We start from the raw sequence: 24,084 nt of genomic DNA on the forward strand, positions 1-24,084 counted from the left end.
GCATTCATCTGTTCAAGTTTTACTTTTCTTCTAAGAAGATTTATATATTCAATGATTTAAAACAATTTTTGAGAAAGAGAAATTTTTATGAACCCCTTTAAAAATTATATATATATATATATATATATATATATATATATATATATATTCAAATCCTCAGATTAGAATCTTCAATCTTTTATTAATTAAAATCAATAGAATAATTTATTAAAAAGACAAATCATTTTTAAATCACCTAATTTTTTAGCACGATGAAGGAATGTAATCGCGCATTCGGTGCACAATATTCCGAGGATATTTGCGTCCCTTTATGAATATAAAGCAGAAATTTGGCGTCTCTTCGCGAGCCATTCGATCGTGAGAGCGAGTTTAAATGGAACGGGGGAAGGGGGGGGGGACGAATGGGGGAGAGCGTAATAATTCGCGCATTATCGCTTCCGTTTACTCGAAATTTATACCCGCGTAGTCAGAGCCGCGCGTAACCGTTCACTCGAGAAATAGATTAAATCGTTATCGCCTGCGCACTATTATATGCGTAAAACGTCCGATAGAGGTAAATAATGTGTTCCATAATGGCGTTTATATAACGCAACCGGCGGTTAAGGAAATCGGTTACGATGCGCTTTTACCTTTTATCATAATCCCGATGATATTTACCGGATCGTTTACGGGAAATTTAAAAATTTAAGTAGAAGAAATTGGAAAGATATGCAATCTTCGCGAAGATTAAAGTCCTAATTGATCCTGAGATTGCTTAAATAATCGAAAAATGCTGCTTGAAAAGTTGCTTTGTCATATTAAAATAGAATATAGAGCGCATATTAAAAACTTCCAATATATGCATATTCTAAAATTAATACATTCAGATTTTATCGCTAAAATAAATACATAGTTGTATCTTTTTTAAAAAACACAATTTAAAAATGTAATTTAAAAATTACAATCTATAAAATAGAAATACGTGTTGTTTTGCTGATGTAATATTTCATTATTAATTAACAAGATTTATATTAACTGCACTTTTCACAAATAAATTTTCAAAAGATTTTTGAAAATTTGTGAAAAATAATATAAAAACGACCAAACTAGCCAAAATTTCCTTTATTTAATAACACGACGTTTCGACCATCTGATTGTGGTCCTTTTCAAATGTCACTAAAAGACAAAAGTTACAAAGGAATACAAAATTAATAATAAATTCAGTAAAGACAAAAAAATGTAATAAAATCGATCAAAGACAAATTAATTAATACGTACATTCAAATAAAATGAAGGATGTAAAAAAACAACGTGTTATAAACGTGAAAACAATTTTGAAAGGGAAATTTTGGCTAGTTTGGTCGTTTTTAATTATACTGTTGGCTTTTAATCAATTACTAGCGATTTTAATTTAATAACTTAAATTAAAAAATAATATAACATGAAACAAGTTAATTCAAGCAACATTTTGATATCAAAGATATTTTCAATTTCTCTTATGGATTTCAAATGATTTAAGATGATAAAAAAATTCGCATAGTTTTATTGGCGAAAAAATTTCAAAGTTGTGTATAAATTTTTCGTATTTGATCTTTTAAAATAAAATAATTGTGCGTCGTTTCCGATCATTATAAACTGGTCGGCGAACCCTCAAAGTTCGGAAGGCTTAAAGTCGCTCGGAAAAATTCCTACCGGAAATGTTGCGTTGTTGCGCTCGATTTCTCACGAGCGAACAAATAACTTCTACGACATCGCCGCCTTATACGGGGATGACGAGTGAAAAGGGAGAAAATTACGGCAATTACCGATAAATTCCCGGAACCCGCGGCACGGGACGCTACTTCGTCATTAGCGGCCGCTGCGGTGAAGTCAGTTTTCTCCATCGTCGGCGAGATCCACAGCGACATAAGCGACGTATCATTTCTGTGTCGACCGACTACGGTTCAGCCGGCCGGATAATGATATCTCGTTGCATGGCTAATGCCGCAAATTGCAGCTTCGCATAATTGGGACTCGACGCCACAATTCGACGGGACACGGGAATCAAAAAGAGACATCGAGAAGATGACTTGAAGATTTAGGGTGCCATTTAGAGACGTTCATGTTCTTTGAAATTTAATTAGTTCTAGAAAGCGGGATTCTACGAAATATATGTGAGGCTTGTATGAGAGAAAAATTCAATCGTTTCAAAATTACAGAATGGTAAATTGCCTTTAACAAAAAAGGAGACGTTATTCTTCGCATGATTTTAATTCTCTAAAAATAGTTTGAAAAATTCGAAGAATTAAATTAGATATTTTCACAAATTTTTGAAAAAAGTAAAATCTTGAATATATTACGTATACGTAATATGCAAACAAACACCTTTGCTGTACTAATTACGTCGTTTAATCCTTCATATTAGCACGTCTGAAATATTGAAGTACCAGAAAATGGCATGGAAAAAGAAAAAGAACGAAGAAGAGTGAGAAGCCCGTATATAAAGTCCTTTGAAAGTTCCTGCCCTTGGCGGAATTAGCGTTACTTAAGTAAATTGCGAGAGAGTAGAAAGAATTAAAGTACGATCGGTGGCGAGCAAAAAAAAAAAAAAAAAAAAAATAAATAAATAAAAAAGAAAGGAAAAAAAGACGCAGCTCATTAAGCTTCAACTAAATCGAGGCTTCTATTTATACGAGCTCTTTCTGTAAGAGAAAGACGGCGCAATGTCTTTTTTTCTCCTGTCTCGTAGGAGAAAAAAAGACATTGCGCCGTCTTTTATCTTGCAAAAATGTTTCTTCTCTCTTCTATTCTGTTCCTTGCTTTTAAAAAGATTAAAATTCGATAGAACTCTATGAATTTTCAAAACTTTAGATTTATGACTTTTTTCTAATTACCTTCTTAATCCGTGAGATTTAAAAGTCTAAAATCATAAAATTATCGTGAGAAGTTAAAAACTAAAATTTAATTTTCCAGGATTTTTAATCCTCTCTCATCGGTTTTTTTCTTCCAGATAATTTGTACATTTTTATTACGAATTAATTGTTATTCTCTTACAATTTTATGCAACTGTACAACAAAAACCGAGTTGTTTTCTACAAAATTAACCTTCTGGATCTCGCGTTTAAGATAAGTAATCTTATAAAAAATCACTCCTTTCAATTTGCAATATATAAGACTCCGCAGACAATGTAGTTGGAAGAGGGAGAAAAAGAACTTCGAGAAGGATATTAAAACGCAATGTCCGTGAAAGAATTCTTACGAGACTCAGCCCGCTATCAGCATTATTTAAACAAATCGAGAGAACAACGAAGCGGGTGGAAACGGAGGCGGAAACGACGTCGGGGAAAGAAAGCCGGAAGGATTAAGGCGGCGATTGGCGGCGTAAGGGAAAAAGGGAAAAAAAAAAAAGGATCAAGGAACAGCCACTTTAATTTCCATACCGGAGTCTCGTGGTACTTCTCACGGTAATTAAGAGTCGCAATTAAGTGGGCGAAAAAGCGTCGCTGATAATTATCCGGTAGCGCCCTAAATTTGTTACCGCGAAAAAAAGACAGGCCGGCAAACGAGAGGCAAACGAAGTCGAAGCGAGGATCTTTAGAATCTTCTTAGAATCTCCTCGGGATTAGGGAGAATCCTCGCAAGCCAGGCGCGACTTCGGATTTTATGTCCAGCCGTATTCCCGTCTTTAGACAATGAGATTCCCGCTGTTTAAGGATCTTTGAATTAGAGGGAAGTTTGAGGAGAGAGAGGGGCAAAGATAGTAGTAAAGTTACATTTAGAAAATTAAATTTCAATCCATCGAGAGCTTCCCGGCAAATTTTTGCAGTCCCAAGATTTTAAATTTGTATGAATCTCTATCTATTTTGCGAAAGCGTATTCTTATTTTTAAATTAAGAGATTCTCACGTCTTATAATAGATTCTTTTTTAATTTTAAAGAAAAAAAAATTCAGGACAGAGATTAAGTTTTGATTATACAAAATTGAACGCTAATCCTTGACTTTCTCTAAAACTTTAAAAATTCTTAAAAATCCCAAAATTTAAAGATTTTATTTAGATTAAATTTGTTTAGATAAATTTAAAGAATTTATTAGAAATTTTCACAGTTCGCAGTTCTTTTTATGCAATTTTTCTATGTCCGAGTAATGGAGAGCGTGCGAAAAAATTATTTGCGATTTACTTACCGTTTTCCTCGAGGCGACCGAATTTGTCTCTGTAGAGTAACGCAAGCGGCAGCCAGCAACGTGCGTAAAATGCACCGGCTGATAGCAATAGAACGACGACGAGGACTGCCAACAGAAGAGACTTCCGCCAGGATCCGTTTGGAAGGCTTAATGCGAATTGCGGTTCTGCAAATTGAAAACAAGAAATTCGAAGTTTAATGTAACAGAAAGTCAAAGTGTATAATATAAATAGTAGGATATAAAGACAAGTATTTAATTGCAAAATTTGATAAGCGATTGTCATCTTACGCAGTGATTACGTGATAGAAACAACGAATTTTGCGAATTAAAATTTTCAAATATGATTAATTTGAATGGGATAAATATATAAAAATACAAATTAATTAGAATTTATTGATTGATTAAAATAAATTAAATTAAAATTTTTTCAAAATGTTTATCTCTACATAAAATAGTATATTCTAATAAAAATAAGGTATTTTAATATAAAAATATTTTGTTTTAATTAGAAATTTTCATAAAGAAATTGCGCACAAAATTAAAAAACACATTGTATTTTTTTAAATGCATTAATATTGAGCAGCAACAATGAGATGTTACAATGTAAACATCCACGATGTTTATTAAATTTGACAATAAATGAAATTTGAGTTTAATTTAAAAACGAGATCGTTATATTGCTGGGTGATGTGTTGTATGAATCGTATCAATTTAGCGACCGATACTAATTTGTCACAACAATTAAAATTGGTAAAACAAGTACATACGTGTTGACACGCGGTTGGAATACTCAGATATATTTTTCGACCAATAAATATATATATATATATATATTTCCAATAGTTATTAAAATGAATTCTGTGTTAAACTGTTTTTACGCGAGTAACGTATTGAAATTAAGCGAATGCGTTTTGCATTAAGCTGTAATAAACAGTAATGGCCTGGTTGTAATACTAAACAACATTATTTTATGTCATCATATTTCAGATTTACATTAAATAAAAATTTTACGAGGCGCACTCATGAAATTAAATATTAAATTTAAAAAATTGTATTACGAATGTCAAACGTTTTAAACTTCAGGTAATAAATTTACGTAATATCGTTTAATCGATCTAATTTAAGAAATTCGATTTTCAAATTTGATTTTCTTCACTCAAAATGATAGTACTTATCGCAATGAAAATATTTTTAATAATGGAAAAAAAGTTATTCGAAACATTTTTACTAACCTTGTCGGTATAAATGAGCAGGTAACGTAATCTCCTCGTCGACACCATTGCTGACTTCGCATTTGTACTCGCCATAATCTTCGAGAGTAACGTCCTCGATCTCCAAATAAGAGCCGACTATCTGATCGTTCTCCCTGTAGAAGACAGAAGTATGCATAAAAATTATTTAAGATATCTCTAAAAGGAACAATTCAAATTAAAAAAGATTTAAGCATAAAAAAATTTTTAATTTTTGATGTAAGATATATCAGGAAAATTTTGGTTTATTTAATTTAGCTTAATATAAGCAGGTATATGATTTAAATAATAGAGTGAATAATTTTTTTCAAATTTGATCGCACAAATTTGTCAAAATATTCTGTAAGAATTTTAATTCTGCAGTCGTTAAGTGGAATGTTTCCCTACTCGAATTTATAAATAAATTTAAGTAATTCGTACTAATTGTCAGATAGCATACAATATTTATAAAATATATATTTGTAGTAATATTTATAATAATTATTTTATTATTTTATAAGTATAAATAATTATATATAAGGAATTAGAGATTAAAAAATGTTTGCAACGTTATAGATTTACGTAAAAAAATTATTATATCAAAATTTTAATTTTTAATTAGTTTTTAATAATAGTAGTGCAGCTTATAAAAATTTCTTTCCGCATTTAATTGTCAAAATATTTAATAGTCGTCGACAAATTTCCAAGGATAAAAGTGGTTTTAAGAATTCTTTCAAACATCCTGTAAATCTCACTTCATCAATCTATATTTAGAAAAAACCGTGTTCATGCTATTCCTTGACATAAAATTTAATGAAAAATTTATCACGGACATTTGCTACAATTGAATGCTATTCCCTCAGTTATATCTGGAATTTTTTTAAATCTCGAATTACACTTCGCGTATGGACATTACAACGCAGAAAAAAAACGCAGCATTACTGCACTTTTTTCGGCCACGTTTTACAATCTAGAACGCATTGAGGAGCACGTGCGTGTTTTCTGCACCATGTTCGTTTTTGTCTCTTTTTTTTCGGTAGTTGTCGACCGAGTGGTTGTCTCTCTTTCACCTAAATCTCTCTTTCTCTTAAAAAAAAAAAAAAAAAAAAAAAAAGCGTTTTATTTCGCGGTGCGGCAAACCGCGCGCGCGAGAGAGAGAGAGAGAGAGAGAGAGTGGAGCGAGTCCGCGCATTCTGTTACACAATCATTTAACGCATGGAACGTTTCGCCATGCTAATTTAATTACGAGCGGCCGGGAGACTTACCCGCGCAATTAATTCCCACCGCATAATTTCATTCATTCGGCCCTTTCGCTCGTCCGTTCCCTTCGCCTTCGGTTGCAGCGCAACAAAAGCGCGCACGTGGAAATGCGGAGGCAAACAAATAAATTCGGCATTTCACAGCGAACAAATAGATAGAGAGAGAAGGAGAGAAAGATGCAGGTATCGTGTCCGATTAAAGTGCGATGGAATACTAAATGGATGGCTAAAACCGACGAGGAATTAATATAAGAATCATTAATTGAATAATTATCAGATAATTTTGATATAAGCGGATTGGATTGCATTACGATAAAAGTACATTCGAAACTCGGAAAAACAATCAAATTCAATATATAACACTCGTAAAATATAAAAAAATTTCTTCCGACAATTAAATTAAATTTTGCAAAATTATCTTATCTCTTGCAATATTTCAAGTTACGGTAAATTTATGGAAATGTAGAAAGTTGGGAAATTCGTATAACATTACTCTACGGTTTTAAAGTCAAATATAATATCACCGAGAAACACTATTCATAGTATAAATTATACATCTGGAAAAACTTAACATACATTAATGCGAACAAAATGGAGTGATGTATAAATCTTTCGCGATTTTAAACAATTATTATAGTTTGGAGAAGATAATATATATATATATATATATATATATATATATATATATATATATATATATATATACATTCCTTTAGTATATCAAAATTGTTTAATCAACTGTTATCACTTTCGTCACATTGCGAAAAAATGCAGGGACGAGAAATGTAAATTCTGGTATATTCGTCCGTTGTATCGTTCTCTGATTAAAATTCGATTTGTCACGATTTATCTAAGCCAAAGGACGAATCGAGTGAGAATTTAGCGAGCTTTCAACTACGCGTCCGTCGCTCGATTTTGGACTCTGTTTGTTGTTCGCGCCGCGTTGCCCACTATTTAGCGGATCGAAGCACGCCCGAGCGTGACGTTTATGTGCTCGCGATGACATTTATGAGAATCGTGCAGTTTGTACATCGCCGTACCAGTCCCGTTTTCTCCGCAATTTACCAGCTATGCTGGCCAAATAAATCGTACGTCCGCGATACCGCGGCACATGACACAATCGATAGAATCGTATCGAGCAGAAGAGAGAGACTCTCCATCTCTTTCGCGAATCGACTGACAAGGATGCTGGGGTCCCATATACACTGCCAACATTTCGTTGCAAGAGGTTTTTCGTCGAATTTGCTTTGAAAAGCCCTTTGAAATTTTAAGTCAGTGTAAAAAAAAAAAAAATCGATCGATATATAAAATATATATGTATACATATGCTTCGAAGATCGTTGTGATTTTAAAATAATTATGTGTCCCGGGGACTTTATATTGATTATCCGTTCTAGGTATTACGGCGGCTCTTTATTCGATTAAAGTGACGCGAGCATCATCGACTCGTTTCTACGAACGCTCTATAAATTCCTGTCCGTTAAGTTGATTAAAACTATTCCAATTGATGATAGCATATATATACGTTAAATTTTCATGGTCAATACCGCAAGCTCTCAATAATTGATTGATCGAAAAAATACATAATGATGAACATAGAGATATTATTATATGTATAGATTACAATAGATATAAAATTTATTTTTCTTATATTTAAATAAAATTATTTTTATAAGTATTATTATTTAAGATTGTGAAATAAAAATTGAATATATATCTTACTTATCGATATTTATTTCATTTTCAAAGATCAGCGGAGAAATATTACGAACCGGTAATTAAAAATATACGAAAAGCTTGAAACAATGTTTCCAACAATCTATTTCTCGTTATTGAGAAATTAAAAAATGACGCTTTCATGTATCTATATAATGTAATTATATTAATTATATAATATAATATATTATATTATATATATTTATTATTATGTAATTATATATTTTATCAAATTAATAATAGAAATTAATTGTGATTTATATGATTAGAAATCATGTAATTATGATATTAGATATCATAATGTACAATTGTGACATATATAATATATTATATATAATATTATACATATATAATTATATAATAAATTGTATTATATATAAATGCAAAAAATGTGAAATAAATAATAGTAATTAATTAATACATTGTCTATCACAATGATAATTTTTGCACTGGTCCATGCAATCACTTGCACTGCGACACATGTGTAGTTTCTCTTTTAAAAATTAGTTTGCCGCAATTAACGGACAATTGTCGGCACAATTGTCACAATTATTGCTCGATACGAAGCGTTAGAGCGGTATTTTTACTTAGAAAATTGCGCATCGTGCTCGCTGAAAAACGCGATCGTGTGACACGATATCGAGTTCCAATTGAGTTCGATTCGTATCCAATTTTAGTGCCAGTGTTTCATCACCGATATCTAATTTTTTCACAGTCACATTTATAGACTCGTATTTTAATGCTCGATTCGCAGAATAAGCGATCGATCGATCGTTTGGAAATAAACAATTTTCTCTCTTCACGCGCGATATTTTTACATACATCACTCTATAAATGTACATATATATATAAATATCTCGCACGTGGTTATAATCACGACAGAGATTAAAATCAATATTATAAATTCTCCAAGTTTACAATAATTTAGACTATATTTTTGCAAACAAGTAAATAAAAAAATATTAAGAAAATAAATATTGGATACTATAAGAATATTTTAAAAGTATATTTCAGAAACAAATCACTTTCAGCTCAAGAGTTTATTCCGATCAGAATCTGTTTCCTCGAATCATAAATAATTCACGTACCTAAAAGAATAACTTTTTTAATAACGAGAAAAAAAATTGTAAAATATAATTAAACAGTTAAATATAATTAAACAACTTAGATGAATTTATTTATTCATAAACATGATCGTAACTTACATTAATGACATAATAAATCGTTCAAAAAAAAATAAAGAACCCAAGAGTCGCATGTAATATAAATAAAAAATAAGCAGCCTTTATCTTCACATCAAGGAAAGCGTCACGTGAGAAGCACGTGCGACGTAAGTGCGAAAGCAAATTGGTTGTAGGTTGAGGTGCGTCGCGTGACAAATTAGCGCGAAAAGGGAGGAATGGAGGGGAGAAGGGGGGGGGGGGATAATTATTCACGCGCTGTGTTTTCTCTCCTTTCCCTCCGTTGCTCGCGATAATATTCCGCGATTAACGGATGCGTTTAAATCCCATAAACTTGACAGCTAAAACCGAAGCATGCGCGCCGATAATGCTCCGCCGCTAATTTAATCGAGCAAATCGCGCGTAAATCGATTGAATTAGCGAACGAGCTCGATCTGCCTGAATTGGCGAAATGTCCGCTGTTAAGCCTCGTCGATAGATTAACGGCAACATGTTTTATTAAGAGCGACGAGATTCGCGCAGATTTGACCGGAATCCGAAATGTCTCAAAGAATATAACGATTTATTTTTCAAAGAAGCCAATATCGACGTCTAAAGTGAGCGAAAATTTATAGCTATTGTATAAAAATGATTAAAGCGTTGGATATTAAAAAAGATTGATAAATAAACAAGATTCATGACACATATATCGGATAATATATATATATATATATATATATATATATATATATATATATACATAAATCAGATTAATGATGTATTTTTTTATATTTTATATTTTATTTATTTATTTAAAATAATTTTTCTGTGATTTCATTATTTTTTAATTAATTTTACATGGATTTTGCAGAAATCTGTTCAAGATTTTAATTATTCAGATATAAGATTTCAATGTATTCAGAAATGGCTACTTCAATTATGTTATTCTTTTCCAAAATATTGGAAAAATTTTGTTGATTCTTCCCTCGTTTTAACTCGCTCGCGCATTTTGTTCCATTCGCCATTCGCCTTTTTTGACCCTATTCTCCAACCATTAATGTGTCGAATCTCGCGCTGCTCGCGAGCTTTTTTTTTCCTCCCCTTTTCCCGCCCCGAAGGGCGGATTACATGGCATTTTCGCTACGAGCAATCGATAATCTCGTCCTATTGAAGAGAAAAATAGTTTCGTTCGACGAGCGTAATCTACGAACTGAGGGAGGACGGGGGAGAGAATTGGGGTGGAGAGGAAAATGGGGATAGCGATGATAGGAAATGAGTAACGAATTTCAAATATAAAAAAAAAATTGAGATGTAAAAAAAAAAATAGTGTCGAGATTTACGTCAAAAAGTAATCAAATAAGTAATTTTCGAATATTTATAAAAAAAAAAAAAAAAAAATAGAATCTATAAACTTTTATTAATGAACTATTTTCATTTAAAAGTGTATGTGTGTAATTCCCTCAATCTTTTTATAATAATTGTGTCAAACTAAAATATACATTGTGTTTTTTATGATGACAAAGATAGATTATGTATATTAAATGATGTTTGTGTGTGTGTTTAATCTTTGATTTGTCTAATCTATGTCGATTTTATTGTTATTTGAATTGACAAGCGTGCGCACTCGCGCTTTATTTCGCTTGTCCTATTTTCCCCTTTTTTATTTCAAGAAGAATCGGCATTAAACCTATTGCTCGGTATACATTGGCAGAGTTTTAATTAAACCCCAATGACCGCGCGCGCGTTCTCTTTCACTCGCGAAACTGATCTTCGACATCTTGATTAATTAAACTCTCCGGAGATTACATGAATGCGCAATCCAATATTTTATCGTGAAAAGATATCAATAGCACAATGTTGACATAAAAGTGGGTCGGATGAAAATCTGAAAAGATACGAAACAGTTGGGAGAATAGAATCGTAAAAATATATCTTTATTACTCGAATGTCGTCAAAAATATCGCGAGGCATACGCGATTTTTATTGACAATTTTATCAGTAATTACGCCTATAATTTTATTGTCATTTTTATTATCGCGCTTAATTATTTATCGTGTTCTAACAAGTTTTCTTAACCCAAAAAGCTTATCTACAAACCGTATCTTAAATTCTGCATTATATAAAAAAAAAAAAAAAATGGAGATTACGCGTTCCGAAGCGTATCCGTGGCGCTTTATAACGTATAATCTCCATTTTCATAGTGGAAAAATAAGCTCGCTCGGAAAAATAAGCTCTCCTCATTTTTTCGCAATAATCTCCACCCTGGTTTTATATACCGTCCACTCTTTTTTTATACGCTTCCGAACGATGGTTCCATCCCGCTAACGCGCTATCGTGCGCGATTCCCGAGAATAAATAAACTTATTCCATCAATCTCCACCCTAAAAGGACTGTACGTCGAGAGTTGCATCCTTCCCCTCCCTTCCCTCCCCTTTCTCCCACCGCCCCATTACTTTCTCAAAGCTCAAGAGGGACGACGGTCTGGCGATAGACCGAATTACCGGCTGCTGCGAGTAGATACGGAATATCGACGGTCGCATTCGCTCCCCCATAAATCTTGTCTTGCCTAGAGACTACAGATAGAGATGAATTACTCGGTCCTCGGTGGCGCGCAACTATACGCGGCTCTATTAACGCAGATTGCATTCGAATGCAAAATCGGAATGTGGATTATAATACTTCCCCTTCCCCCTTCCCATTAAGCGTATACCGTTCGCAATTACGATTAACGCGAATCAACATTCTTGTAAACGCAACAAAATGTCAAGTGTCAATCAGTATAATTTGTGTAATTGTGTATCGTACATCGTGTATACAATGTAATATAAATATTGAAATAATATATATATATATATATATATATATATATATATATATATATATATATATATATGATTTCAATATTTATATTCAATATTTCTATATTTTATTCTAGTATTTCAGTAGATATATATATATCTATTGAAATACTAGAATAAAATATAGAAATGTTAAGAGACCGGGAGAGAGAATGTATGATGTAATAGTAAAGAATGTAATCAAAAATATAATCTACATCACGCGATATATTATTTATTTGATGTTGCAATTAATTAATGTTTATACAAGTTTGATAGAAAAATTAACACATTACATTTCAATATATAAATCAAAACTCCACCGTTTCCTAAATAAATTATCCGTTCAATATCTTGGTATTAAAATTCATTTAATACTTTGTAATGTCGCTGGAAATTTATCTATTTCACGTTATCGTGCAATTAATTAATGTTTACACTAGTTTGATAAAAAGATTGGCACATTACGTTTTTACTTTAATCAAAATTTCATCGTCTCCTAAATAAATTATCTGTTCAATATCTTGTTATTAAAATTCATCAAGTACTTTATAATGTCGCTTCAAATTAGGTTAATTCAGTCTTTTCAAAGTAACAATATCCAATCTTGAAGGGATTAATATAAGCTGCGCGCGCGCGTGCACTGATAATTGTTTCTGGAAATTATGCCGCTCTCGTTATCAAATGACGGCGACCAATCAACTGATGATTACGGACGTCATCGCGTGTCACGTTTTGCTGGCAATAATTCCGCTGTTGCATTATTATTCATGTCTTTGCTGCAGGATTACGGCCCGTTTAGCGTATCAATCTCGTGCTGCATGAAATGCATATATAACTTATGACCATCAATCAACAGGATTGAGTTCAATTAATGCTATTTATGTCATTGAAAAAAAAAAAAAAAAAAAAAAAACCAAAAACGTTAGTCTTATTTCATATTACAAAATTTATTTTTTTTTAAAGAAAAAAAAAACAGAGATTGTGTCAAGCATAAATATTAAAGAAGATGTAATAAAAACGAAATTTTTAGGAACAATAATTAAAAATATACCAAATGTAACGATATTAATCGTAATAATTTCTTCTGTCATTTCAATAATTTGAGATATTGCCTGTGAGATAAAAATTGTTTTTAATAATTTATCGTTTTAATTATTTGTAAAATTTATCCAGAGATTCCATTTAAGTTCAAAACTGTAAATACTTATTTTTCATTTAATCTGAATGTATTTGTATCATCTCTGCTCGCATATTTAATTCAAAATTTAATGAAAAATTCATTTCAATCAACTTCCGATCGAATCGTGCTTTTCATCAAGCAATCCGATCGAGGGCTTGCTCTTGATAAATAAGGATCATCACGGTGGTTGCGCGCATGATGAAGTAGACAGGACAAGTTTGGCAGAGGAGCTACAAATTTCTAGGGGCTGCGTAGCTCATAGCGATATCCCGGGTGCGAGGGCCCATAAACTCGCGCCATTAATCATTTCTCCGGGTGGAGTGCATATTACCACGAGGGGTTCTCAACCGATCGGTCGGTGATGAGTTATCGATATTACGTGCGACTCCTACCAATAACCGATACCGAGTTAGTGAACGACGAGCGGGCTTTATGATCGAAATTTGTACAGGGCTACGTCTTAACAAGACGTATGGCGCTTCGAAGGAATCTCGCGAGGACTTTGATGAAAGTAACAACGCGAAGATGTATGATTGTTGACGCTTAACCGTGTGCGCGAGATAAAAACCAAATAATTATCTTCCCTTATGAAGCTTAAAGTTGTACTACGCAGAAAGAAAAAGATGTAAGAGAAAAATGAGGAGAACTATCTAGAGGAAATATAATTTAAAAAAGAGTAGGACATTAAACTTGAAAAGCTTTGAAATTTTAATTACATTTCATCGCTTAACTCGTACAATTAAAAATGTATTTTATTTCGTTCTTCCTTCTGGTTTTATATATAATTTATTTCCTTAATATTTCTCGATTCTCCGCAACGGCTTACCTTCTTAAACTTTAAAGTAATGTAAGAATTAGAAAAAATTCACCTTAATTAAATTAATTACAATACTTTTCTCTATTTTAGAATCATATTATCATCCTAGTTGTATAGAAACTTAAATTAGCACTATTATTAATTACAAAAGGTATGTACAATTAAAAAAAAATAATAATAAACAATTCAACATTTTATCATGAGAAATTTAAAATAATTGATTCGGATTGCCACATTTTTTCTTTCGATCACTCTCGATTTATTCTATGGAAATAACGCAGAGTTGGGTTCTGCAATTTTTCTAGGACAAGTTTCCAGGAGAGGTTTATCGTTATCGACGAGAAAACAGCATTGCAGAGCTGTTGCTTGCCGAGCCGCGAAAAGGCCGGCCGTCCAGCCATGAAACGCGATTTCGTCGCTCCAACGCACAGTGGCATCCCCCCTTCTCCCTCCCTCCCTCCCTCTCACTCTTTCTCGATGAAAATCTGACAAAAAAAAATACTTATCGGTTTTCTATTGAGTCCTAGTCTACATCATTCACAGAGAATCGTGATAAAAATAAACTAAAGAAAATATCTAAATATCCAGCTTTAAACTTAATACGTTGTAATTTAGACACGGTAAGTATGTAATACATATTTTAAAATATGTATATATATATATATATATATGTAAGTAAACGTTTTTGTTCTCTCTACTTATTCCTTTCTATAAATTTACTTAGCATCATCAAGACTTATAACGAGGTAATTTCGTAGCATCAGAGAAGAGCGGCGAAAAATTCCCTTGGAAAATGCAAGGTTTCTTAAGAGAAGGCGCATAAATTTCTGTGGTGACAGTAGTTGAATCAATAAATTAAACAATAGAGATAAATTAATGACGTCGACGAGTGAAATGCCCGACGGTGCCGCATCTTGTTATCGAAATACCATCGATATTCCGATGGTGGCTCATTGTCCACTAACCCGCGATGCGATTAATATCAATTTATACGAGATTATCGTATTCGCCGATGCGACGCAACGCGAAAGGGGAAAAGGGGCCACGTTTTCCCATGACTGTTCCTATTTACTTGAAAATGTGAAATCGAAGATAATACATTTACTCCCTCTTGAAAATATCATCTTGCTACCGTGATGTTATTCATATTTCGCTGATTTATCGATCCACAAATTTTAAATACGATTAATCAATTTACGTTAATCGAGCTTACCGTATTTGCCAGCGATGAAAGAGAAAATTTTCCAATAAGTATCAATTGATTCGAAACTATGGAATTGGAGAGAATGTAAAGTTGTAATCAACAAAAGGATTTAATTTGATATATATATATATATATATATATATATATATATACACATGTGTGTGTGTATGTAATACCATAATACACGATAAATCAATATGACAATATTTCAAATTTTGCACAATGTTATAGATAAATTCTCTTTCACAAAATATAAGGTTCTCTCAATTTGAAATTTAACATTATTTTATTAATGTTAATTATTTTATTATTTTATTAATAGTACCCTTGAAATATTAAATATAATAAAAGTAAAGATAAATGACAAAAACTCTCAAACAATAATTAAAAATTAAATTTCTTAATTAGGAAAAAATTTTAATAGATTATTTTATTAATTAAAGCTTTAAAGCAAAAAATCTATCTAACAGATATAAAAAAATTGAAGATATTGTAATCATAAAAACAAATTTGCTTTTAATAGAAATTTGAAGTATCAAATTATTCTATTAACTAAAAGTTAAATAAATGGCGCTTGTATCTAATTTTTATATTCTTTATCTGAATGCAAAACCAAAATTAAGAAAGAGAAAAAAAATACAGATTAGATGCAAGAAATATGAAACATTTCGAAATTCATTTTCATTTATAATATGTAATTTTCTTCAATTGTACATTAACTGTATTAATACGATATTTATAAAAAGCACAGACAGTATTTTCGTTCAATTTACCAATAACATTTTGCTGAACGCAATATGCGTTCCGCACAGCTACCGCAGAATCGCGCATAACTCCGAAACACGTCACACCATTTGCCACGTGTAAAAACAAAAAGCTGTTTCGAACAAAAGCAAACTGCCTGTTCAATGGGAACGTCCAGATTTTCCGTCGTGTTTTCCGCCGAAATTTCCCCGTGCACTAGATTCGTCGAATTTTTCAACCCCTTCCAGCGAGCTTGAAATGGCGAATAACTCGACCTATATATAAGGTGTCTCCAAAATCACTCTTTTTCTCCAAAAATGTAAATTTTAAAACCCGACTTATGAAGAATGACAGTTTTATTAATAATCGCCTATGAAAATATAACAAAAATATATACTATTAATAAAATATATATCGTTGAATATCTCTCTTTTTAGTACAAGAAGAAAATTAACTTCTTTATTATATTTTAAATTTTATTTTATTTTAGCACTGTAATTCTTCTTGCTTTTCAATCGTTAATATTTATTTATCATATCGTTACTTTAAATTCCACTTTAATTGAACACATGCGCTATTATTTTATTAAATTGTATATCTCAACAGAACAATAAATTCTAAGTCAAGATACAATCGACCAGGTATTTAAAAGTGTGTGTAAAGAGAATATATTCTTAGGTTTGTTTTAAAAAAAAATTCAACTCCAAATTTTTGATGTGCGAAACTTTGCCGTTGGTTAGGTCATCCGAGGTCACTCCGTATATCTACCCGGTTGTCCCTCCGCGACGATTCGGAATATTTTTCAAACGCCACATCGCACGACGGTCGACGGCATTTACGCTCATAAGGTTTCATTATGTCGCACTTTCGCCAGCGCCAACACATACCTTCTGGTCCTTTCGAAAGATCGATGTCGCGCCAGACAAAATTTCTCGGACTTTTCACGCCTCTCTCTCTTCTCTCTCTCTCTCTCTCTCGTTTTTCTCCTTTTCTCGCTCTTTGCAACTGCGAAGAACAAGGTCGGAAATGCGTCAGCAGTTTTCTTCCCGCCGTTGAAGGATTGCGTAATAGAAGCGAAATGACTTGGAAAACCATTTGGATTCGTTCGCTATGATTTCACGAAAAAGTGTCAAAAAGTCGTAAGATTATCTCGTAAAGATAACGTACCAGATATCTATCTTGAGAGATTCTGAGTTTCTTTTGAAATGAAAAGGAAAAAAGATTTCTCTCCTTCTCTTTTCAAATGCAAAAAAAATTGACTGTATTAAAAATCATACCTATTGTTTCCATTTATTCTATTCTATATTCTTTAAAAGAATAATCTCCAAAAATTATGTTATTCCATTAATCTTTATGCCATTTTGTGATTCATCTAAAAATCTATTATTACGCGCCACTAGAAATTCACTCCCTTACTAAGTTTAATTTAAATTTATATTTCCTTTATTAATGTTGTACATTCGAAATGACTCTTTAATCCTTATCTTTTCTACAAATAGACGAACGATCGTAATTTTACGCGTTGTATGGATGAAATCTTATTTGATTATGGAAGAGATCGCCGATTGTACCGAAGGAATCACACAGCATTATCTTAACGAATTTATTCGGCGCTTAATGAGCTGACTACATTATCCCTTTGCTCCCATCCCGGAGAATCCTTCCCCCTCCGCTCTTTCTCTATTTCTCTCTCTCTCTCTCTCTCTCTCTCTCTCTCTCTCTCTCTCTCTCTCTCTCTCTCTCTTTCTCTCTATCTCTCTCTCTCTCTCCGCGAAAACCGCAAACATCCCGATTGCCATTATCCAGTAACCCTTGATGCCAGTGAGAGAACCTAACTCAGTTTCACCCTCATCTCACCGCGGACGAGGCGGCCACTTAAAAATGGCGGCGCGCCATCCGGCGACCCACGAAAAAGGAAGGATCAAAGGGAGAAAGCGTGAGGGAGAAGACGCGAGGGTATCATTAGAGTAATGACGGAGCTCGAGGAGAGACCGCAGAAACAGAGGAGAAAGATACCCGCGCGAGTTTCTTGCCTCGCACGAGCTTCGTCCCCCTTTATCGTCATCGTCGTCTTCGTCATCGTCGTCGTCATTTTGCAAGAATGGATCGCTCGTAGGGAATGTTAGAAACGGATTGAAGGAAACGTCTGATGCTTGTTATTACGTATGTATATGCATGCATTTTTTCAAAAGAGACGTACCGTGATGAATAAGACGATGATATATCATTAATTGCAACCTGGAATTAATTGATCGATAAGTTTATGGATCCTTGGAGCGAGAAGGGGTCTTCCGACGAACAGGAATTTTTGGGATTCATGAAAAACCTAAAATTTTCAATATCCAACGTTTTGCAAATCTGTGCGAAAGAATCTAGAAAGTCGATAGAGTTTAACGTCTTGAAAATCCGATGCAAGTAGAGAGAATCACGAGCGGCACGAAGACGATCTCACGACCGCAATCCCAGGGCCTGATACCTCTCCCTCCCCCTCCCCCTTGATGGAGAGAATCGCGAGAGTTCGTGCCCGTCCCCGCCCCGCCCCCCCGCCGCGACGCGAAATAATCCGTTTCTCTTTCCCCCTTCCCTATCTCCTCGATCGAAACTTCACCTGGTTGCGACTTTGTCCCGCAGTTATTACGCGTATAATGCACCGCGTGGTGGGATTCCGCAAAAAAAAAAAAAAAAAAAAAAAAAGAAAAAGGCTAATCGACGGGCCCCGGGAAGGCGTGGCGCGACCAAGGGGCATCCGCGTCGTCGACGGGGCCCGGCGGGCCCCTCGGTGGGGCTCCAGCGAAAACGCTTTCGCGGAACGGCGCGACTGGTCGGCGGGATGTCAATTGAAACGACGGGAACTCGGCGATTTACTTTCCTTCGTTCCTTTTGCAACCCGGCTTCGCCCGTTGCGCGTTCGACTCCAAGGAAGCCGGAGCTCTTTCAACACGCGCGTCATTCGCCCGTCAGATTCCTCTTTCCGACGTGCTCGCGCAAAAAAAAGAAAAAAAAAAAAAAAAAGAAAAAAAAACCTTGTCAGAATGCTGCGGGAATCGTTCGCCGGACGAATCCTTAAATAATTGAGTCACGTGAATATTTTATTTATTAGTTTTGCGAAATTTTTGAAGCTAAATTAGCGTTTCCAAATCTGTCATAAAGTATTACTCTTAATGATTAATCAATTTCTCAGCCATTTTAAATGTATTAATACATACATATATCTGAATCATATAAGATTTTGCAAAATTTAAACTTTTAGCCTCAATTTGTACTTATAATACAATTAGATCTTGAAATATCAAGTTATATGTATTAAAATTCATCGATAATTAATTTCTTTCTTTTAAAATAAATCTGGGTGTTCCAATTTTAGAATATACACGTATATTCATATCTCTTACCATTTTTACATCTTGCAATTTCTAAAGTTTTCAAACCTCACAATTAATTTCACTTTAACAGTGTACAAGAAAAAAAATATAATAAATAATATTACATTCTCTCTTTCTCTCTCGGAAAAAATTGATGTTGTAAAAATATGGCGAGAATTATATGTCCTCTTTGTAGATATTTATAATTCACAGAAGCTCCCAAGTATTTAATCTATCGTTTTATCCGAGACAAGCTGATATTTCAAACCGCTTTTAATCCGAAGGAGATTTTAATCTTTGAAACGATTTCATCAGCCGAAGAAATGCGATTCATTATCTCACGCGGATAATCCTTTTTGCGCGCGGTGAATCGAACTGCGACGTTATATCCGGCCGTAATCGCAGGAAGAAAATGTAAATACGTCTTTCTTCGTCAACCGGCGGAGAGACGATTAAAATCGAGATGGCGGCAAATTAGCAATCAGCTTGGTTCTCGCGCGACAATTTTCCTTGATTTCAAATAATTTAAGAAGATGGATGACTTAATAAGGTAGCTAAATCCACCTCGGATTATCTGTAATCGCGTAAAATTAATTTCTAAATATTAATTTCCGATCCGAAAGAGAGTTGAATAAAATCGTTTGCATATTGTATAAACAATGGTATTTAAAAATTCTCTGTTTCCCTTACACTTTTAATATTTCATTATTATTCTCTTTTTCTTTTTCTGAATGCTCTTTATTTTATTTAAATTTCTGTTTTACCTGCATTGCACATATATAAAGCGCGAGCTCGCAGAGAGAAGGCTGGCTCGTTGTCACATTTAAAGACGTATGGTTGCTTGCGTTTCGCAAACAGGCCGGAGAGCCGACTCGTTTCGGTTACTGCGTCCCGTCGAATGCACGAGGTTGCAGTTTGCGTCGCGTGACTGTTTAATCATGCTACATTGTCTCCATATGGCGCGGTCATGCAACATGCATGCAACACGCGCGTCGCTCCATTCGGCTGTCATAAACGTCACAATGTTGCCTTCGGCCGTTCGCCGTCTCTCGTATGTTATATCTACCTGCGCTATGCGCCTCGGTGCAACACGACGGCACGCATGGGGTTGTAAAGGCGGGAGTGGGGGAAGGGAGATGGACTAGAACACCGGACGTGGCCACTAATTGGAGAGACTGGTTTGTGCGGGACAATTTCGCGAAATTTCCCCGCGAGACGTATTCCCCGTTTGCTTTCGTGAGAAACGCAATAGAGAGAGAGCGCATCTGCGACAAGCGTGATTACGCAGCCAGAATTTGGAATTATTATCGGCTTAACGACCCCTTCGATGAAACCCTTACGGTGAAACCGCGTGACTCTGACAATAGAACATCGATAGCGAATTACGTGAATTTTCTACTAATATTAGTATTATTATGGCTATTATTATTATGTCACAAATATTGCAATCTACTAATTCAGGGTGTCTACTCAAATATTGTAAAAAAATTCCCTGATCTTTCAGGTATTTTTAGTCAAAATTTCAAGTAAAGAGAATATTTTAAAGATTTTTTGGTGCAATTTTCTAAAATAAATTTTTTTATCCGTATGCGTATTTTAATGCTTTTTATTCATACGAAGAAAAAAAATACAACGCCACTTAAGTTTCAAGTGCTAGATTTATAAATGTACTGCAAAAAAACTGAACAACTTCCGTTAAGAACTTTTCACGTTGATAACATTTTCATTTTTTTATAACTAAAAATTAAAATAAAAAATATATACTAAATATTCAACATTTTATTAGACGTTGAATATAAACAGAGATAAATATATATTTATAATTTACAGTATAAGAGCAAAATTATCAAAGAGAAAATATTTTTAAAATTCCCTGAGAATTCATGTTTTCATGTTTTTCCAGGGAGTATACACTCTATAATTTGCACTCTCCCGATTAAAAAATCTTTTTTTAATAAAAAGGAAAACCTCAAAAGTATACAAAAAGATAAAATAAAATAAAATAGAAATGTGTACTTTCGCATCAAAAATTTTATCCGTTCGAGAATAATGAACTTTTTTCACTTTCGATGGTCTTTGTTTATGGTATCAAGTACAAGTACGAGAAAACAGCCTCCAACCGCGTCAGGAAACCACCGGGAAGAGCTAATACTCCAGCCGTCATTCTTATTGCATTCCTGGTCGCAGCTTTGTTTTAATAACTGCGTCGCCCGACACGACACTGCTGCTTCTCGACACGCGGGTGTTAATTAAATTTAATAATCCGACCTCTTGTGCGCGTGAATCCTCGGAATTCGCGAGCTCTTGTCGTTCTCCCCGCCAAGTCCGTTTTCTCTCTCAACCCCCACTCCTCTCTTTCTCTCTCACTCTCTCTCTCTCTTGTTTCCGCTTTTCGAACGTGTGCACCCTCTCTCCGCGTTTGTAAGCTAATACGAACCCTTATCTCAACACAATGGGCGTCATCAATTCTGTCAAGAACGTAATATTTCGCAACTCGCTCTTAAGTGACACTAAAATTAATCCCAGAATGTGTGGCTCGATTCCACTGAATCAACATTTTGTAAATTTTATAAATATACGATAACGTTTTCAATTTATTCCATTTAAAATATCGTGTAAAAAATTGAATAAAAAAATAAAACTGAATAAAAATAAGTAATGAAAAATAAAGCAAATGGAAGAAATATTTCAAAATTTTTAATCTTTTATTTTATTTATAATTTTCTATATGTTTTTAATATTTATCTTTAATTTCTTTTATGGATCAAGTTAAAAGCGTTACATTTTCCCTGATAATTATATTCCCCCTTTATTCATATCGATTATTATATTTCTCTAAAAGAAAAATTAATTTCGATTTTAAACGAATCTTTTTGTTTGCATTTACATATGTCAACGTTACAATTCATTATAAGAACAGTACTACTAATATCTCATTTCATTTACTGTGTTATTATTATTATTATTATTATTATTATTATTATTATTATTATTTTATTTGTCTTCCATTTCGCCATTTTTTATACGTCATTTATTATGCTTTATTTCCGAGATAGCTGGAGATAGCGGAATTTCAGTACCTTTTTATAAATTTTATATATGTTTCTTTATTCTTCTTGCTTTCGGAAGATTTCTATAAACGACACTGTGTACGTCGGAGGGAGAGGAGCGGGAGGAGGGGCAGGGTTATTGTTAAAATAAATCTTACTCCGTATCTCGCCCACCCTCGTCCCATCCCGGCTCTCCCTTCAGTCCTTGCGGGTTAACTCAATTTCCCCGTTGCCGGTGTAAACCACCGGCGCTCGCCGTTGATGTAAAGTCTACTTTACGCGAAACAACGACGTTCGGCCCGCACGAGCGAGATGTACAGGCGGCGAATCCCGACCACTAATTAAGAGACGCTCCGCGCGGCTCGTTCGCGCTCGGGGAATTCGGGCTAGTCTAACTCGCCCGCCTTGAGAGACGAATGCGCTCGTTTCGCGAACGCGTACCCTTCGGGGAGTCCATTACGCCACCCCCGGCACACACATTCCTGCGCAACGTTAACAACGGACAGAGGATTCCCGTTGTCTTCCCGGGGATTGTAGAAGCTGTCAGATCTGTATGACTCAATTCTTCCATTTTTCCTCATTTAAAGGGACTGAATGCACTTGTTCGTCTGGAGACTAATTAGTCGTACTCTTGTTTGCAGACATGTTACTTGTAAAAATTTCAAATTTAAAAAGTGCTTATTTAATTTCATTTTTAATCTTTAAAAAAAAAATTCTATCGATATTAAATTTAAGTCCACCTGCTATTCTCTCCGCAAAATATCATGTATATAAATATAATGTAAAATAAAAATCGAAATTGATAAAGCGTAAAATCCTGAAGATTCAGACACGAGGATCGAATTAATGACGATAATGACGCCTCGGAGAATCTCGGTGAGCCCCTCAAGATTCAATTATTCGAAGTAAAATAAAATTGCAACGATACGTATCCATACGCATTGCATATCTCCGGCCCGGGGAGTAATTTCCCCCCCCCCTCCCTCCCTTCCTCCCTTAATGCCCCGATGTATGTTGTCGGGTTGTGCCATGTGGTTTCGCCGTGTTTACCGTGGCGATGTGCCATGACGGCGCATCGTCGAGAAAATTGAGTTAGGAGAGATAAAGCGAGAGAGAGAGAGAGAGAGAGAGAAAGAGTACGCTGCATCCGACGGGATGCTGAAGAGCTCTGGAAGAGCCCCGAATATTCGCGTTCGCGCACTATCTTATTCAGGATATATTCGGTAGCTTTCGATATTGAATCCGCATATCCTACTCAGCTGATTCGAGCGCGTTGACATTTTCAAGCCTTAAATCCGCTCTCGATTCGAAATCCCCAAAGTTTCGGGCGATTACTTTTATAATGGTTTTTTTTTTTTTTTTTTAATAATTATTTTTCTCTCC

At 34.1% G+C, this 24,084-nt stretch overlaps 1 protein-coding gene across 1 annotated transcript in view; it reads right to left on the reverse strand.

Annotated features, from left to right (window-relative positions):
* LOC140674055 (single Ig IL-1-related receptor) overlaps positions 1–24,084 on the reverse strand; it is a 144,995-nt gene that overhangs the window by 11,918 nt on the left and 108,993 nt on the right. The window contains exons 4-5 of the mRNA XM_072907388.1: positions 5,373–5,506; positions 4,141–4,305 (exon numbers count right to left, since the gene is read on the reverse strand). Of these exons, the coding sequence (XP_072763489.1) occupies positions 4,141–4,305; positions 5,373–5,506 (299 nt within the window). The remainder of the gene's footprint in view (positions 1–4,140; positions 4,306–5,372; positions 5,507–24,084) is intronic.

Source organism: Anoplolepis gracilipes, chromosome 15 (genome assembly GCF_047496725.1).
Source record: "Anoplolepis gracilipes chromosome 15, ASM4749672v1, whole genome shotgun sequence".
NCBI lineage: Eukaryota > Metazoa > Arthropoda > Insecta > Hymenoptera > Formicidae > Anoplolepis > Anoplolepis gracilipes.